Genomic DNA, 21,129 nt, shown 5'->3' on the forward strand with positions numbered 1-21,129 from the left:
GGTAAACAATGCTTGCCTGTATATATAAAAACATGTAAATTGTCTTTGATGGCTGAAATACATTTGATGCCTAGGACATTTATACTACAATCTAGTTCTCCGCTTGAGAAATCCCACACTGGAATTATATCTAGAAAAGGTAGGTGTAGGTATATGTTTATAACAGAAAATAATGACAACTAATATTTACTGACAATCAGTTATGTACCCACATGTTACATTAAATGATTCATATATACCAACCCATTTAATTCTCATTACAATGGTACTTTCCTTCATAGGACTGGTATCTAAATTTTACAGAAGAAAGTAAGTCCTGAAAGGAGAGTAACTTTGCCAGGGGTATGCAACAGGTTAAGTAGCAAAGGCAGGACTCAAACCCATGTCTGACTCACTCTAACCACTGTTCTCTCCTGCCGACCATGGCAAGAGTTTTACTTGTTAACATAATAAATACATCTGCCCACTTGCTGAACTCCTTCACAGTGGTGCCGGGCAGGATACTTAGTTTTCCACTTTTACACTCTGCCTCTTCTAATAACCATAAAAGATAGGACCCCCATGTTTTAATAATGAAATCTGAGGGTGATTACAAAAAGAGGATTCTCCCACCTCACCCCCTACAACTCATTTTCTTAAGGGAACCGCTTATTTTTCAAGGGCTTCATAAAAATATCTAAATAAAAAGGAATTAAAACTCATCTCTGTGAATTCAAGACGGCACTTTTTTAAACCTGCAGTCTTCTATGAGATTTAAATATAAAAGTAGGGTAAATTTGCCTGTAAGTAAAAACAACAACAACAACAACAAAAAAAAGGTTTTTTTATTAGTGAGAGAAGAGTAAGAATTAGATTCCAGCTTAACTCCACAGTCTTTATTTTTTAAATATGCTGGGTAAATGAAATCCAACCAAGTAATTTAAATGTGTAATTAAGGGGTAAAGTAGAGAGAAAAACTGGGACAGCTGGCGAAGGAAAGAGGCCCACTGGTAACTCACATGCACTTTTCAAATGCAAAACATACAGACCCTTTGCCTGTAGGGTCAGCGTAGCTCTACTACTGAAAGCAATCATTTAGAATCTGCTAAAACAGTAGTTCGGAAACTTTAACATTATAAACCGGCTTTCCAATTGGCTATAAATAACATTAAACATTAGAACTTTTCCTTGTAAACACTGCAACAGAATCTAACAGTTAATGCCAAAGTCCACAAGATGATTTTGAAAGCCAGCATTTGACATCATTAATATTGATTCATAAGCTTAGACAAAGGATTCCTATAAAAACAACAGTTAGGGACTATTTCTCTTCACTTTGATTTTCTTTTTAACATCTGGAGGGTGAATTCAGAGAAATGCAGAAAAACTATTTACGTTTAAGTCCACTTTCTTTAGATACTTGTCACAATCAAAACCATGATGTAGCTTAAACAAGCAAAGCCAGCTAGTTACACAGAGCCCTTGGCTGTTATGAAAAGAACGATCTATACAGATATAACTAACGCAAAGAAATATTTCGGGCTAGGAAAAATGAAAATGGAGACACAAGACCATGCATGGGGCACCACAGACACACCCTTCTCCTTACCCTCAGGATTTCTCTGGAGATGTAAGCTATCCAATCTTCCTTGAGTGTGTTCCCTTTGGTGTTCTTCACAAGGTCTGTAATGGACCCAGCCCCACAGAACTCCATAACAAGCTACAGGGCAGAAAAGATACACGGTGACTAGCACATCCCAGCAACCAGTGAGAGCATCACCATGATCAGTACACACTGGACATTAGTCAGGAAAGCACAGCCTAACTCCTTCTGCCTTTCCTGAAGATCTGGGTACATGATCATTTTGGAAGCATCCAAAGTACTGAGAGCTCATTTCACCAACCAATTTATTCACTATGTATGTTTGGTAAAGGAGATTAAGAGTTTCTGATATTTTACAGCACACGCCCCGGTGCAGAGATTCTGAAGTATTCCTCCTCTCTCCCAAGTACATGGGCATGGGAGGACCATCTTGTCCTTAATCAGTACCCAATTATCGGAAACCTGATAGAGATACTCTAATATCTTTTCTCATTTGCCAGAGTCAAAAATTTCCCCTTTCACAAATTATGATTCTCAAACTATTTTATATTAAGAGAAATGCTATTTTAAGCAGTACATAATTTTAAAAATACATTATTTACAATACCTAAATGTTTACACAATATTAACACAAGTATGTTTTTTAAATATCAAGAAAATGAACTGAATTGTGCTATTCTAAAATTTTAACTTTGATTGGATTTGGGCAATGAAAATAAAGGTTAAAATTAAGGCAAAATATTGCAAATTTTCTATAATGGCTTTAAAAAATTAGAAAAAGTATTTATCTTCCTGCTTTATAAGGCCAGTACCTTTGGCATAACTAATGTGATAACACAGATCTCACAGCATCTCAGTGTCATCATCTTTAGTATAGATGTGGTTGAATAAGAGATAAGATTGAACGTATATTAATTCTAGAAATTTCCCTGGAATTTACTGTTTTCAATTAACTGTTATTATTAATATTAATACTGATATGTTTGTCCCTTACTTCCAGGTGGTAAAGAAGATGTATTTAGTTGCACTTCCATATTAATTAATTTCCATAAATAAAGTTTTTATTGTACTGATTTTTCAAGCTCTTAATTTCCTTGCTATTTAGTTACATTCCTTTTAAAACATGCCATTTTACTCCTGAAACATAAACTTAACTCTTTCCCATGCAATGTGAAATCAACACAAAAATAAACATTCAGTATACCTTTAACTAAGAGGGCCAAAGAAGATAACAGACACTACCCTCTTTGTCTTTGTTCTTCTCCCTCCTCCCTTTGGAAGGTCCTTAAGGTCCTTTGAGTACCACCAAAGAGGAAACCCCACAAAATGCTTGGGAAACATTTGCCTACCCAGAGTTGGTCATCATGTCCTGGAGGGCTCTTTTTAATGAAAGCACCGTAATATGTTGCAATATTTCTATGATGAGAATATTTCTTCAGCATATTTATCTCCAGTTTGATTTCTTCCTCTTCATCCTTAGGAAAAAATAAAAAATATAATGTGTGGCTTCTGAAGGTCATGCATGATTTTAACTTCCCCACCCATGGACAATAACACAAGTTCCCAGTCCCTCTACCAAGGGAGGAAGATACGTTCACTTTATCCTCGACAAGAATTGGGGACTTTTACAGGACTCATCCTTTGAAATGCCGTTACAAGCTATGCAAGAAATACATAAGTATGAACGTTACAGAGGTATGTAAGAAGTAGATGGAGCAGCTTTTCCATGAACAATTACCTCTGAACCTCAATTTGCTCATTTGTAAAAATGGGAGGAAAAAAGAGAACTGACTGATACTATTTCGACTAATTACAAAGAAATTTTCTTTTCTAGAAAACGTTTGTGAACAGAAATCATCTGGCATAGCTACGGCAGAGAAGGTTCACATGTGACAACCTTGCACAAGAACAGTACCTTCTGGTGCGGCCACAAGCAGATTACTGAACACAAACCAGCACCGCAGGCCCTGGATGGATGGCATGCTTAATGAGATCCTCTAACCCGAAAAGAGACTGAGCTGAGTCTGGCAGACCCGTAGCAATACAACATCACTTGGTGACAGCAGGTTGTTTTAGACTTGGCTCATTCCCCAGCCTCCTGCTTTACTAAAGTAAGATGAGCAGAAGAAGAAATACAGAGTTTGTGTGAGAAGATCAGAAGGGGGATGAAAGAACAGATGGTGATACAAGTTTGGAAAATAAAAATAAGTTGCCCTTGTGAATGGGGAAGGCTGCCAGTCCCCACCTTTCTCTCTCATACACCCCTGGGGCAGAACTTGCAACAGCATGGGCATTCTGTCCCTTGTTACACACACATGACACAGTGAGGGCCTGCCACATGACCTGTAGACTTAATAAGTAAGATTTATGGATAGCATGAGAACCAGGGAAAAGCAGAGTTAAAGTGATGAAGAGGAGAGAAGATGAAGGAAAAGAGAAAACCAGCCTTGGCTAAAAAAGCCCTTTATCTTAAGGGAAGATAAAGATCTTAAAGAAAAATGTGATAATCAGATCTCTAGAATTCCCTTTACTACATATATTTTCAAAAGAAAATAATGACTAGTTCCCTACAATGTCCTCACTACTCCACATTGGCACACTCATCCCACGTATAACTGATGTTCTTCCTTCTCCAGGAAGATTCAGGGTTTCTGAGCAGTCAAGGTGCCTGTGTGTGCACGTGTAAGAGAAATAGAGAAAGACCGGGCATGTGAAAGCTAGTGCATCCACGAGGACACACACAGGCTGAAGAAATCTAGTCTTGCAGCCTCGCATCTCCAAAATCCACTCATAAGGCCTCACAGACCTAAAAGTAGCTTGGTTTGAAAATAGTGTTAAGATAAAAGCTACAACATCATTAATTAGATATTAGTGATGAGGCCAAATGAAAAAAGAAAAGGTCTTCTTAAAACACAACTTTCAGCTGTACACTGCTGCTTTAGAAACCACATGTAACAAAACATGGAATCAGCTTACAACAGTGATTCTTAAGATGGTAGCCTCCAGCTTGGTCCCCAGACATAAGTATTAGAATATTATAGCATATTAATAGGCATGGTTGTCATGTGACTTTGGCAGATGGTGGCTGCAAATATGAAGCAAAGTCACAGGGCCAAATACAGTCTATATAACAGTCTGTGTGCACTAATTTTCATTCAAACCCTGTATATATGAAAATACACCACACGCATATCGTTTCAATCTGATTTAAACATGGCCATGTGTAAAGTAGCAATAAAAACTGAGATACTGAATAACTAGGATAACTATCTTAATCCTAAACAAAAGCAGTGTTTAGCCTTGGGGTGGGAGGCAGTGTTTAGCCTGGCTAGTATGACAGAAGAACACACTTCTATTTGGGACCTTTCTTCAAAGGAACTTTATACTAAAACATAAAAGGGTGACAATTTTTCTTAATGTAAGGCACAAGGAAACACGCCCCAAACATGACTAGAAAGCCCGATTCACCAAAAGCTTTACCTTGTGCTCTTTCCACACATTTCACATCACAGGCACAGTATGTAATGACCACAACTTGCTGGCACACAGCACATGGAGCCTGTTTCCTCCTGAGTCACCACAACTGACAACTCACTCCCCACAGTATCTGGGAGCAGCCCAGGACAACCTTGATGGGACTTCTCAAGATCCATAGGTTCCTAACAAAAAGCAGCGCCTGACTATGGCCATAAACATGCTCTGGCAGAAAGGCACGTGGTGTCACTCCTGGAATAAGGCCTATGGTTAAACATGTTAGGTCCTGAAAAGTTAAACATCCCACTTCCCTTCCACTGGACTATGACTAGATGACTAGAAAGTCAACTGAAGTTTTGATTTTTTTTCCTTTTATCCAAAATCAGTCAACGTGCAAAGATCTGGGGTATAAAGACTACAGAAAAGCAAGCAAAAAGAACAGTGTTGAACTAAAATAGGGGAAAATAAAAATATTGATCTTAATTTTGTATTTGTATCCCATCATGCCATGCAGTATGTGCATCTTACTGGGTTGCACGACTCTGCTTTATTGATTCATCCCTAACTACTTCCCTCCACTCCCCATATTGGCAAAATTATTCCAGGGGTCATTATTCCATATGACGCTCTGCCAGTACGTTTCATTTCTTGATAGAAAACAAATGTTACCTACAATTCTCCCATGAGAAGCTTTCTGAGCGATAATTAAGGATCATAAAGTATTTCGTTTAGTTTTGGTATTTTTTTCCTTTAGCGACACAAACCAACGTCTTCTAGGATCTGACTTGTTCACCAGTCTTTATAACAAGAATTAAGAGCTTCCAGAGGCACTTAATGTTTTCAGAGCCCATGGACTTGAAATTCTTGTGCATTTCATACATTTAAAAATTGTCACAGGCTTAAATTCAGTGCTATCTACTGGTGTTAAAGACACTTAATATGCATAATGGTAGATACACTTTTGGCAGATTATCACAGCACAATCTATTTCCTTAAATCCAAGATGCCACTAGATAGAGAAACTGAAGTACTTTATGTAATGAAACTATGATTCACCATCAACCATAAGACATACATTGTAACATTTTTGAAATTGGGCTACATATTAAAAACAATGAAATACGATATAAGAACTTAAATACAATCAAGTTTGGCAACTGTTTTTCTAATAACGACTGAAACATCCAAGCACCATCCGGAAATAACAGTAATCAGATTAATGCCACTTGCCAGAGTATTTCTGAGGTAAGTAGTCAAATCCTGAAAGTGTATGAAATTGAACTACCAAAAATATCAAGAGGAACATACCGTCCTCTCAAATTCGTTTGTTAGGAAATAGTTTATACATACTTTCAACATTCCTTCTCTTGCTTCTATGATTTAAAAATAACTATTACACATCTTATAAAATAAACGGATATTTAGCACCACTAATTGTCACATACTAGTTAAGAGTGCCCACCTTGGAGAAAAAAACATCAGAAATGCAGAATCTGCTGATGGCTCTGAGCCAACTACAACTGGAATCCTAATTATGACTAATGTATATAATACATGTTGTCTTTGGAGTAATAATGAACCAAACTCTGAATTCAAATTTCCTTTTGGTCATTAGTTAAAAACAACTTTGGTGGTCTCAAACACTTAAATATGTACCCTCCCCACCACTAGCACACACCCATTTAGCCTAAGAAAATACAGTAGAAAACAGGGCAGGCTAGAACTGAAATTTCACCACCACCACCACCACCACCACCACCACCCCATATATGAAAGAAAGTGGAACGGACAAAATGACATGACCTAAGTTTATACATCCCATCTGTCTAGGCCAAGTCCAAATGACCTTGCCCTTCATTCTCCTCTTTAAATGGGCACAATCATATACAGATGAAAATTAAACTAAACTAAAGGTAACTAGAGAGGGGAGAGAGGACGTTCTGGTGAGAAAGGGAAGGCTCCCTCCTGGTTTTCGCCAATGATGAGGCAGCTGCTAGGCTCCACTCAGCGATTTAATGCAGCTGATGCCAATTAGCATTTTGGACTCCAACCAGGGGAGCCAACTCTCACAGAAAAGGTCTTTGTCTTTGACTAGAATAGGACTAGGCAAGGAGTTTTCTGTTGCCTTCCTTGGCTGCTTAGAGGATGGAGGAGGGGGAAACATCTGAATAGTGGTAATTTTCAAAAGCAGCTATGGATTTATAAATAAGTCATAGAGCAAACTCTGCCCACTTCATCATGTGAGCACAGAGGAGTACATATTATGAGTGTGTTTTTTTAAATTGACTCCTTAAAATGTTTTTTAAACTGTTACCCAAATTCTCTTTCCTTCCACTGATGGCGGTAATGATATGAAGAGAGACAGGCAGACTTCTGATAAGTTAACTGGGAGGAACCCAGAGGATTGGGAAATATTCTGAGTAATCATCTTTTTTCCCAGCATAATTCTTTCCAGAATTAGATCTACCCATTAGTAGTTGGAACAAAAAAGGACAGGTAATTCATTATTCACTCTACCTTTGCCAGTGGAGAGAGGGCTGATAAAATGAGGTATACAAATATCTGTCAGATTTCACCATTAAAATGTAAAATGAATATACACTTAGAATGAAAATATCCATTTTTAAAGACCAGTTTAACCTATTTTTTGTTTCAGTAAACTCTTACCAAACCCTCCATTCTGTGACTTTTTGTGAACTAGTTGAGAAATGAGAACCAATTACCTTATACCAGGCAAACCCCAATTACACCTGGATTATTATTCAGGTAATTATTGATGTATTATTGAGAGTATTATTCAGTACCACACCAGCTAAATCAATCAGATTATTATTATTATTATTATTATTATTATTATTACTCAGACACACAAAAAGTTACACAACTTAAATTCACTAACAATTCACCTAAACAAAAGTGAACAGACCAATGTAGGCAAAATTCTGGAACAAAATAAGGTTACAGGATCTGGTTCTGTAGGTCAAGGAAAGGAATGGCATGTTTTTAAAATTAATCAGCCCACTTCTCCCAAGTGAAAATCCAAAAGAAAAATTACAAAATTAACATAACCAAAATGGAAATCAGACACTTGAGACATCTTTCTCAAGAAGAAACACTGTTTTGGACCCATTTCGGACAAAAAGACATGCTCTCTAGTTTTGCTACTTAATGAACTTCTTCTGGGACTCCAAAGTCTAAGGGCAATGGCCCCAAGGCCCTTAACCTGCTCCGTCTTTTGTGTCTAGTAGCACAACACAGAACTTTTACTAGACAGAAGTCCTCACAGAGCCCTCCAGCTCTTCTGTCTTCTACAAAGTCTGCCAGGACATGTTACTAGCTGTATTTCAATGAGAGTCTATCACTGAACTGGTACCTAAAAAGTGTGTGGTAAAGAAGAGAATGAAATGATAGCGCCATTTGCCTGGATGGACATGGTGGGGGTGAGTGATAGGGAACAACTTGAGGCTGTGACGAGATGATGCAGGATGGTGAATACACCTCACTCCATTTTCTTCCCCATCACTCATTCATGAACAGCTGGGAGACTGATGCTTCCATGACTGACACCAAGAACCACAAGGAGGCCAAAATACGTCTCTGCGATAATCCCCTACCGAAAAGCTCAACATGGCAAATAAACACAATGCTCTTACTCAAATGAGAAAGTCAAATATTGAAGACAGATCCCCATTCCTCAAGGATCTAAATGAAGTAATTATTACAACTTTCCAAAGTTTGCTGTCATCAAAACCCAGAAGCCCTAACAGCTGGCATCAAGCCCCAATCTACAGGACATAACACCATGGGTACAAATGCCTTCAGTAGTGTAACTTGAAACAGTTCATGCTAGTACCTAATTTCAGAATCCATCCATTTTCCTCCTCCATGAGGGAATTAGCTACACACACACACACACAGAGAGAGAGAGAGAGAGAGAGAAAGATACACACACAACAGGAGTACCTGCTCTTGAGGACCCTAAAGTATAGCAACCAAAAGCAGGACCTGAAACCTAGACTTTGACTGAAATGGAAAGCCAATCTCCCAGGTAAGGCTTAGTGTGGCCAAAATAAAATCCCCCACCCAAAAACTTGACTATAATTGAAGGAAACCAGAATATGCCACCCCAAAATATGCTGCTTTGACATAAGGGTTATTCTGAGCTAAGGGCACTTGAAAAACAGCAGGTGTAAGAAGGGCATGCTAACCTCCCCTTTTCTTCCTGAAAGCAAGAGATAAAACTCCCAAGTGAAAGATGTCCTTCCTATACCAACTGGAAAAAAACATTCTATCACTAGAGACACAGAGCTGAGGCCAAGAGAATTCTGATACAAGCAAACCTTGTTAACATATCTCTTATCCTCCTTTAGCCTCCCCATATATTTTAGTTACTTTTCCTCTACTGTCTCTCTCTATTCAACCTGGTATAAAAGCATTTGAGTTCTGACATTTCTCTAAGTCTTCATTTTTCTTGCGAAGGCTCCTACTAATATATATGAGATACACATTAATACACTTCTGTTTTTCTCTTGCTTCTCTATCTTTTGTTACGGGGCCTTGGTCAAGAACCTAGAAGGACATAAGGAAAGACTTCTTCCTCCTTTATATAATCAAACTTGCAATCTTAATTTGAGACCAAAAAGAGATCAGTAATACCAAATGCTCAAAAGGTAAAATATATTCTTGACACCAACATTTTGCCATTTACAACACAAGTATATTTAGATATTTACATACATGTATTAAGGAGCAGACACAGAAAAAAAAAGAAATGCTATCAAAGATTATCTCTGGATTATAGATATCTTCTTCTTTAAATTACTTGTTTTTCTATAATTGACATGTACTATTTTCCTAATTAGAAAAAGAAAAATTAAGAGAAGAGTTTAGGTAAGAGGAGACAGCTCCATAAGAATTCAAAATGAGTTTGTTTCTGGCAATTCACATGGTCTGGCTCCCTCTGTCTCCCTGGAATAAGGGTCCTGACACCTTCCATGCTGTTCTAGAGTCACTGCCAATCTCCCTTCCACCAACTGTCAGTTGTGAGGAGAAACTGATGGGAGCCTGAAGTACCAGAACGCTGCTGATTAATTTGCCTTCTACTGGGTCAGGTGCAGCACAGAACTCTAGCCTTCGTCATTTCTTACTGTTTTCTATGATGGTACCAATCCAAACCTGTAACTTCTTGAGATCAAGAACTTCCAAGCTTAAGTTTTTTCTAGAGCAAAGAAGAAGGTAAATGGAGGCCAGGAGCAACCATCATGCTATCTTCACCTTTCTGACCTGCCGGAGGATCACTTAAAGAGAATCTTGCCTCATTCCATTCATACCCTTCCCTAAGTCAGTGGCAAACTCCATGAAGCTTCCCATAGTTCAAGCCAGAAAAGAATACTGTGCACACTGAATATCGTCTTGCTTAAAACCCTAAAATCAGGCCCAAGTAATGAATGGCAACAAGGGGCACAGCTCTGAGGAAGCTATGAGGTATGCTAAGCGGTACACGTTTGTGCATTTCCTATTGGCTCCATCTGTGTGCTCACAAGCACAAAGGTTCCTGTTTATATACGACATGGTGAATCAGATAAAGGCTGGGCTCTGAAAAATGTCTTCAGTTAAAAGGAATGATGGGCACTTCTGCTCCTGGCCAAGACGCCTTATCAAGGACCAGATTTACTCTCCCACTGGACAACTACAATTAGTCAAAACATATGAAAAAGTTTTAAGACACTGGATGTCAGGGATTGAAAGACAGTTGACCCCTGAGAGATGGGAAACATCAAAGAACCTTTACAATGGCTCCAGTTTCCTGCCTTGAGAGAGATTTCAGGGTCTCTCACAGGGGAAGAAACCCAATCAGAGCCCAGGCAATTCACTGATTTGAGAGGCTGAGACTAGGCAGCTGGAGTTGGCAGGACAAAGACCAGAGGGGAGAGAGAGCTAGCTGCACAGAGAGCACCAATAAGCTCTGGAGACCTACTGTGCCAATGACCACAACAAGGAAATAAGCTTCAGTTTAAAGGTAGGTATACTACCATTTCGTCATTTTCAAATAATTCTCTTCATTGTGGATAATTTGCATATCTGGAAAGGGATTCCCCTCTTTGTTCTGAAATGTTAGTTTACATTCAAATATAATTGAGTGACTTCTGACACACATTTCACATGCCTGGAGAAGTCTCTGGAAGATCCTTGTGGAAACCACATATTAAGAACCATTCCCTTAGCTCTGAGTATTAAAAGATGCTTACCACAGAAGTGATTCAAGAAGACAATGATTAAGTTCCAAATATCTTCAGGCAAAACAGAAAACAGAATCAAGATATTCTAACTGCTGAGAGACATCCTCCATTTAAGAGCTTTTAGGTGACAGAATTCAGGTTAAGACCATTCATCTGGCAATATCACACTGCATCCACTCACATTCTGGGGAAGATGGAACTTAGCACGTATGTGGAGACCACTCTAACACTTCTCAAGACTTAAATCTGTGTGATCATTTCTCACTACTGTGATGCAGAGGAAAGCTACAGAATGGCACTGGAAATGATGACTTCAATAATTAAAATTCACCTCCTTATTTTTCAATTCCAACTAGGAAAACCAGTTAAAATGTGTCTCCCTCCTAACTTTCTCTACTTTTTAGAAACACACCAAATCATCTGAAAAGAGAAAACGAGAACATAGAATCAGAAGCTTCGAAATCCCAACAGAAAAGGACTACACCTGACCAGCCAGTGGGGGATCTGATTCCACAGGGCCACCATCTGCACTGCACCAGATATGCAAACTGACCCCACATCACTTAATACAGCCCAAGAGGGAAGTTTTATTCTGAACCAAAACCAGTATACTCCATAATCGCCAAAGAAATGCATCAAAATATGTCCCCAAGCCTCCCAGCTGGAGAAAGCCCCTCCTCTCTAGAAGCCTCACTCTAGCTCTGCCCCATGCCAACCAAGTCTCGAGCTCCAGAAGAATCCAGAAAGGCAATGAAAACTCTCGGTTACATAAAAATCACATGCTCTGGAGACAGATTATTGCTTTTCATAGCACTCACTGCCCCACAATGATTAGTTTAAAATCTATCTTCTCTATGCGAACATAAGCTCCAAAGACAGGGACTCTATCTTGTTCATCTCTGTAACCTGACAGTGCCTGTCACACTGAGTGTGTGATAAGATAGGTGATCTTTAAAAAAGAGAGAGAGAGAGAGTAAATCCTTGAGCCTCAGCATCCTTACGTGTACAGTGAGAAACCCTAATCCATTCCAGTGAGTCACAAGCCAGGACGGGTGAATGAAAAAAGACCCTCATGGTGCCTAGCACATTGTAGGTACTCACACAAAGCATTCCTAAAGTAGCCTGTAAAAGAGGAAGCCCAGCTCTCAAACCACATAAATCTCTGGCATCACCTGCCTCAGGCAGCAGGTAGATGGACAGACAATCAACAGCACGCACTTTGCCAGGCTTACTGACTCACTGCTGTGACAGGCTAAGCAAGGCCTAGGCAAGGACGCCAGCCATCAACTAACCCATCCGCCAGCAATCAAGACAGGCAACACCACCGTAACCTATTTTCTTTCTGACTGCTATAGTTCGGTCTAGTGCTAAGAATGACGAGCAAAAGGTGTCCTTAACTCTATATGCAGTTACCTCTGTTCACACAAGGACATAGTGATAAACTGCAGATGCTCCTCTTGGAAAATCAGGAAAAGATACCAAAATCCTGGTTCCAAAGACTGAAGGGAACAGATGACCAATTATCTTCAATATGCGATATAACTAGAAATAAGTGACTTGTTCTACAATTGGTATTAATCGATATACTCCGAAGCCTTAAGGAATGTTACAACTGCCATGGGCACTTCATTATGCCTCGACTTCAAGTATTTTCACTCTCAGACATATTCTGAACACAATACATATTACTGATGATATTGAGTACTATTTGCATTTTATCAGAAAATCTTTCTTTAAATGTGGTCTTAAAAGATACACAGATTATTTAAAATATAAATCTTATTGCATGTAGGAATAGAAAGTGTTTTCCATGAAATAAATCTCTTAGAGTGGAAGGCAATAATATAGGATTAAAGTAATCGAATTTAAACAGACCAACCAAAATAAAGTTTCCACAAATTTTGAAGACGTTAAGTTCATATCCTAGCTTAACCTTGCTTCTTTTACCTCATATAGTCCTCCCACCACCCCAACCAGCAGCGAGCCCGCTGTACAGCACTTATTTAAAGCAAAGGAAAGGAAGATTTCCTTTTTTAAATCATCAGAAAGATAAGCGATTAGCAAATTTTTTGTTATTAATCAGTTTATGTAGAACTTTAGAGCAGTCTACTACATGTATCTCACAAAATTGTAGTAAGTCATTTTGGTCTAAAAATAGTTCATTAACTTGAAATCATGTTCCTTAATTCATTTTCCTCCTTCCATACACACACCCACACACACAGTGAAAAATTAAACTGCAGGTTGCAATCACCAGAAGATAGATCTGAAAGGAAGGCCTCAGGACTCTACAGACACTCTTCATCTGGCAAAGGTCAAACTGTGCCACGCCCTAAAGAAAATGGCAGTCCTCCCTTTCTTGGGATCACTGGCTCTCTGTGTTCTGAATGACATGGAAGCAAAACACATGGTGTTTCTGTGGAGCCTCCCAGGTCACAGTAACTGTTTAAAACTAGAACTCTCATAGAGGGCAAGAAAAAGGACCACCAATTACCCCATGCCTACTCCTGAGACTTGGGAGGGGGGGCTGGATTTCCGCATAAAAGAAAGTAAATCATCACCATCAGAACACACAAAGTAAGTTCCTCAAATGGCATCTCCTCTGAAAGGAAACAATGATTTATAGAGATCAAAATGCACATCAGTTAGTCACATGTTCAAATAAATTTCTTCAGTGAAGACTCTGAAAGGCCATTCACCAGCCCAAACTCCTCTAAGAACAAAGAAGAATATTACCACGCTGGAACCTGCCCAGCTCATCCACCCCTAACCAGCAATATAAACTGCTAAATTTACCATTTACCATGACCCAAAAAATGAAGGCTAGGAAGTTGCTAAGTCACTTTTCTTGACAGCCTTTTAGCAAGAACATCCCTATGTATGCCCATCCACTGGTACCAATGCATTCAGTCAGTATGTTGAAGGGCCCACTTTGTAACAGACACTGTGCAGGCACTGGAAAGAGAGAGGGAGCAGGACAGGAATGCAGAAATTGAAGGCTAGTGACAGAGTCAGGAAAGGGCAACCAGCTGCCCTGGAGGGTGAAAAAAGATCTCCTGGGTGCATGTAGGGCAGATCTTACAGAGCTAAGGGTGCTGGGAAGCCAGTTTAAAAGAAATCCACACATGAGGAATCATATAGCATACAGGATGAAGCAACAACAATCACAGACCAGCAAAACTACTTTCAAATTTTCTGCGCCTAAACTAAGTTATCGAAAAAACAAAACAAATTTGTAAGAGAAATCAAGAAAATTCCCTCTTTTCCTGTCAGGCTTAGTATAAATTGGCAACCTCATATCTGAGTTTATCAACAGTGCTCACTCACTGTGCATGGATGTTTACACACTGGTGTATATTCAATAGCTAGGCTTTCTGCTGAATACCTAAGCCTTGAGCTAAAAACTGACATACAAGAGTACTGTAGCCTCTGTTTACAGAATTAATTAGGTTGATCTGTTTGCCTAACTAAGCACAGACACAGAGTGGGGGACGAACTGACTTTAAAATTTAAGGTTCTCTAAGGCTTGTAATCTTTAAAAGAAAAACCTCAAAATCAACAGGGAAAAAAAAAGAAATGTCTCTTGACTTAAGAGTCCAAAGTAAATAAGGGGTTAATTTGGGGCTTGCTATACAGAGCTCAGATCCCCTTGGTGGTTAATTTTAACTGAAGACAATGACATCCTTTATTCCTTGGGAGAAAAAAAAAAATCATAAAATCTTAAGAGATACATAATTCTGGAGAGGTGTGTGTTTTTACATGGTATTTGGAACTCTTCAGATATTATACAAACAAGTGTCAATCCAGAGAATAAGATTTCCCCCCACGAGTGCCAATGCAAGGGCTAGTGAGGTTATCTGGTTATATTAATTATGTATATAAGCTATAGTATGTACAAATGTATATTATATAAGATAAATACAAGTAATTTAATATGCATACATTTACTATCTACATAAAGGAAAAACCCCTACAGTGGTACTATGTAATCTTGCCTCAACAGCCTCGCTAAAAATGTATGGGAGCTGCTAAGAAATGCGTCTCAGACACAGAAATCCTTGTGAGATTTGAATCAAACTAAATTTACTCTGTTTGGCCAAAACCTTCATTGCTGTTTTTGCTACCTATTATACCAAAAGAGCCATTTCTTAAACTTAGAATGAAGAAAAGTAGCACATATCCACTGGCACTGGACCAGATGTTTTATAGGTATATACTCCATAAGACAAAGATACTTTGAATTCACTGATATCTTCAAGTCTACAGAGAATGACATTCTGGGCTCTTCCTGAGTCACTTGTGACTTCTACACCGGGTAAGGACCCTGGGTATTATTCCTTATGCACCAAATAATTTTCATATAGTTGCAGGAGAAGAGAACTACATTCTTAGACCAGATGATTTGGGTGTTGGTGCTGCCAAGCACACATGGAAACCCTACAGCTGTGTCCATCGATCACAGACATGAGGTCACAGCCCAGCTCAGAACAGGTTGGCAGCCAGCTCTCTTCCTCCCATACAAAGGAAGCAACAGATGCTGAAGATATTATGTAAACAAATACTGAGACTAAACTACCTCAATTAAGCAATTGATGGAAGATTTGAATCAAGTATCAGTAGAAAGCCAAAGAATCTATCGAAGAAGTTTAAAATAGTACATTATTAGTTTCAAATAGTTATCAGGCCTTCCCTAAGTCATATACTGCTTCCTTTCCCCAACTCCAGTTTTCTTTATATTCAGATAAGTTAAAATAATAAAGATAATGACAAATACCTTGTCACTTGTAGAAGAGCTATCAAGGAAAACATATTGAGATTAAGTAATCATGTTGTACAATGGCAATTAGTCCCCACCTTGTAAGATCTTGTAGGCCAATGAGAAAAACAACTAAAAATGAAAAGTGCTTCCAGCCGCACAGTAGTATGAAGTTACTTAAACTAGCCTTTTCTGCAGTATTTTACAATCTAGAGGCCGTACTGTCCCAAAGAAATAACCACTACTTGAATACAAAGAGTATATACACACTGTTAACAAGCTTAAAGGTAGAAATGTATTGTGAGGCAGAACGTTAAGTTTATGTTTAAGACTGCATAAGAGTAAAGCGCTGATCTAAACTGTTTAGGAGAAATCTTCTTAGAATAAATACAAACTTATTTTTAAACTAAATGTAGCCATATAAATAAACACACATGTTCAGCGGGGAGTTCCTTGAGTGATTAGCAGCAATAAGAAATAGCTTTAATCCACAAAAGACTGGGAACACACCAAAAAGTCAACTATAGTGATCTTGCGGGGGGAGGCAGCAGCAGAGGGAAGGGGGCAAGGGCAGTATAAGGAAAAAAAGTTTTCCATCTTTCAATTTTCTAGATAAGTACATTACTTTCAATGTTAGAAAAGGGCTATTTTATCATTTTAATAATTTTACATATATAGGCACATATGTATATATCTAGAATATATATAAAACTAGAAAAATATACAGTAACACGTTAACAGTAATTAAGCCAAGGTGACAGAATTATGCCTTTTTATTTCTCTATATTTACTCCCTAGATTATCTACATTTCATAAACTAAAAAACAAAAACAATACTCCAGAAGTCACTTAAACTTTTTGTTCCTACTGTTTTATTGAGCTACAATTTGTATACCACAAATGTATATAATGTATATACAATTTATTATAAAATTATAACTTCTAATAAATATAAACATATACCACTGTCAGTATGCTAAACTTTTCTTAGAGGAAGGGGAGGATAAATTTTAATTTTCTTACCATTGAGAAGATAAGCATTACCAATAAAACTAAAAGGCACCAAAGACCGTGAACTTCTAAGCTAACATGATGACCTCAGCTCTACCTGCAGCAGCGTCAGCTGTAAATTTTGCTGTATTCAAACCAGAAGTGGGGCCATAGCCACTAGCTCCACGGGTTAAGAGGAAGATGCAGAGTCCTTATATCTGTCGGCATGAAGCAAACAACCCCTCTCCATGAGCTCCCAGGCCACAACCCCTAACACACATTGCACCCACACCATATGGCACTCATCTTGAATTATCTCCTACTGGCAAAGTCGGGAGAAATGGACATCTACTCCCCATCCTCTTAGTAGGGAAAATAAAAACACACAGAGGAAAAGAATTAGAACAGATGGTTGCTAGAAAGGCAGTGGGGCTTATCTTTTGAAAATAACAACTCACTTTGCTGGACTTCACTGTGAAGATGCATCTTCGATCACAAATGTTACCACCTTCCTGTCCCTTTTGTCTCTGGACTGACTAAAGGCTAATGGCAGTTACACACACACACACACACACACACACACACACACACACACACACACACCCTATGAACCATAGTATCATTACAAAGCACTTTCGTCAATATAGCAGGACGCGATGTTAGTCTACTTACTCAAACTATCATAAAGAAGTGTCCTGTTAGTTTAAAGCAGGTGAAGGGAAAAGATGAGAAAAGGCTGCTTGAACTATCTTAGCAGTATCACTCCACTGTACCAAGTCACACAGAGCACCTGGGCCCAATCATACCACTGTTCTCACAAAGACCCAGAGAGCCTGCTGCTTCACCCTGCAGGCCAAATTTTAATCTCTTCTATCTTAACAGCCTTTCCTTCCTTTCCTCTTTTGAACAAAAACATCTATGTAGTCATTTTCTTCTTTTTTCTAAACAACTTAGGGAAGAACAAATAACCAGGGAATCTTCTTTAGTTCTAGCCTCAGGGGGAAAAAATTCAGCAGCTTCAGTAAGAGGAGACTGGATGTAGCCCAGGAGCATTAAAAGTGAAACAGCAACAAAGAAAGTGTCTGTCCACTCTATTCTTATAAGAATACCTCCTCTCACTCACTCACTCACTCACTCACTCACTCACAAGAGAGGTGATCACCAAGGGGACTCACGGGAAGGTGATTCACCACCAGGAAATACCACATAATGACACATTTCTACATCCTATACAGTTAATACCGTTACTGCTGCACTCTTAGTTATGACAGAATGTCATACCAAAGACTTTGTTGTTTTAAACATTCTTGTCCTTTAGAAATGAGAACTAGACCCTGAGAGATTTCTCACCTGAAGATCTGTGAGGGACCAACGTAGGGAGGGAGCTGGGCAGGGTAGGGTGGGGCAAGAACACAGGCTAGCTTGGAATTTTATGTTTGGTTTCATCTCCCTATCTTTATTTCACCCCAAACCTCCACCACCTTAAGGGAGGTGGGGAGGACATGCTCCAAGTGCAGCAAGGTCAGCAGAAAAGCCAACCAGCCTCACAAACAGGATGAAAATTTGGCAACAGTGTGACATCACTCACTGCTAAGACCCAAGCCAAACAAGAATCCCCAGGGGCGCGGTATAAAAAAACTTTGCTGAAGACTTGTGACAGTGGAAAAAGTTCTGTCTCCAGTGAAGACAGGAGTTCTCAAAGAAGTTCCTAAATAATACTTTATTTCCAGTCATCAAAAGTTAGCAACATTACCCACTCTTTCTCATGGCTCTTGCAGTTAACACAAATAGTATTAAATCAGTAAAGAGGTTAAATATTTCATCATGCCCAAACATGAGAAATAAAGAAGTGAAGTTGTCCCTGTAACATGAACCTCAGCATCTCTTATCTATTAAAGGAGAAGTTCCTACACAGGGTAAATTTCCTTCTATTTCTGCAACAAGTCAATTCAGCACCTACTATGCGCAAGATGGTGTTAGGCTGCATAGCCAGCTCTACACCCACTTGAGAGATGTATTCACTTGGAAACACAAGTGAGACACAACAGAATACTAAAAGAAATGAAAATAAATAGACTATCTCTATACGCAGCAACATGAATGGATCTCACAAACATAATGTTAAGTGAAAGAAGCCAGACATAACAGTACCGTATGGTTCCATTTATATCAAGTACAAAACACAAGCAAAAATAATCTCTTGTGTTACAAGTCAGGATACTGGTTATTCTTGAGGGGAGGACTGAAAGGGGGCACAAGGGACACTCCTAGGGAGCTGGCAATGTTCTATTTCTTGATCTAGTTGCTGGGTCATGAGTGGATGTGCTCCCTTTTCAGAACTACACTGAACTTATAATTTATGCCTTTTTCTGTATTCATGCTTCACATACAGACAAGGCAAGCAGACACAGTTACCCTTGAGAAGTGGCTTCTTTCAAACCTCTTCGAACCTGAAAACACATTGTTACAGCACAGGTATATTAAGGAGAAAGAAAAAAGGTATCTGAGAATGTCCAGACATAAAAGACACAAGATAAAGAAAAACTGTCATGGGGTTCCCAGGCCTGAAGAAAAGCCTGCTGGACTTCAGAGCCCCCAGACACTGTGACAGCCATCGGATCGCAGATCACCTTAGCAGTCCGGGTTCCGAGGTAGGTTCCCACCTACTCACGGCTTGCACTCTGTGTCAGAGTGGGAGACCCATTAGCAGCAGGAAGTACGAGGGAGACACGCCAGCGGATCAATTTCTTTCACCTCACCATGGCTTTGGATAGAAGCTGAACAATTATAATGATCCTAAAGATCACTGAAAACCATTAACACATACTGAATAAATATAATGCCCAAGGTTCAAAGGGACAAATTTGAATCTGTAAAGTGAACAATTAAAACAAACACAAGCTTTGGGGCAGGATTACGGTTATAATGTAATCTAGGCTTTGTCATGCCACATCAGCATGTAGAGTTAAAATCTAGGGGACAGGGGCGCCTGGGTGGCACAGCGGTTAAGCGTCTGCCTTCGGCTCAGGGCGTGATCCCGGCGTTATGGGATCGAGCCCCACATCAGGCTCCTCTGCTGTGAGCCTGCTTCTTCCTCCCCCACTCCCGCTGCTTGTGTTCCCTCTCTCGCTGGCTGTCTCTATCTCTGTCAAATAAACAAATAAAATCTTTAAAAAAAAAAAAAAAAATCTAGGGGACAGAGTCTCATCTGTGGCACAGCCAAGCTGTCATGGGGAGTTAAGACCCTGAGAGAGGGTCTGCCCTTGTGCCAAAGGACAGCTTTCCTACCCAGGGGAGGAGAGAGCCTAGCTTCCTACACTGCCTCAGGGCCATGGATGGATTAGTGCCGTACCCACAATACTGCAGATGTGGAAGCTAAGAACTTAGCCAACCAACTAGCTGTTTCTCTAATCTTGCTTTAGATCATTTCCACTAAAGTCAAACACTCTTTTCTATAGGGTAAGTAAAAAGTCAGAATAATTAGAAGATAGGGATTCTGTCACTAGAGATTTCTCACTTTTCTTCTCTGGGATATGATACTGAGTGGAGGGGAGGCAGTGAGGTTTCTCCAATTAAACAATTACAGCTTCTATTCTAAAAGCTCTTTTGCTGTCATAGCAACTTAAGACACTGTATGTTCTCACCGTGGATTTTCACTGGACATTGACAGAGAAAGACGCTATGAATTTATATTCAGGGCCTGTGAAAAGAATCTCAGCTGGAAAGCAGCTATTGGAATTAAATTTAGAAAAACATGGCTGGGGGCGTTGAGGAGGTCCTTCTAAAAAAAGGTTATCATTTTAAAAGGTAAAGTGTTTCAAATGGAATGGGCACAGGATATTTGAAATCTCCTTTCCAACTGTACTGCTTTGCCATTTTACCACATCTCAAAGGGTATCTCAGCATATATGATTACAAGATTAAAAGTTAATTTTCAAATAGTTTCATAAACAAAAAGCACATGGGTTCACACACACACACACACAACCATTAATTAACCAACTATATATAACTTCTTTAGGCTCTGGGTTTTCATATAGAAAAAGAAAGAAGGGGCACTCTAGTAGATTTCTAACATGTGTCCTAGC

At 39.2% G+C, this 21,129-nt stretch overlaps 1 protein-coding gene across 50 annotated transcripts in view; it reads right to left on the reverse strand.

Annotated features, from left to right (window-relative positions):
- MAP4K4 (mitogen-activated protein kinase kinase kinase kinase 4) overlaps window positions 1-21,129 on the reverse strand; it is a 188,650-nt gene that overhangs the window by 73,948 nt on the left and 93,573 nt on the right. For all 50 annotated transcript variants that reach the window (XM_087863250.1, XM_087863249.1, XM_087863254.1 and 47 more), the window contains exons 4-5: window positions 2,932-3,057; window positions 1,589-1,699 (exon numbers count right to left, since the gene is read on the reverse strand). In XM_087863250.1, the coding sequence (XP_087719376.1) occupies window positions 1,589-1,699; window positions 2,932-3,057 (237 nt within the window). The remainder of the gene's footprint in view (window positions 1-1,588; window positions 1,700-2,931; window positions 3,058-21,129) is intronic.

This window comes from Ursus americanus, chromosome 7, assembly GCF_024610735.1.
Source record: "Ursus americanus isolate L20-20 chromosome 7, mUrsAme1.1.p, whole genome shotgun sequence".
Classification (NCBI taxonomy): Eukaryota; Metazoa; Chordata; class Mammalia; order Carnivora; family Ursidae; genus Ursus; species Ursus americanus.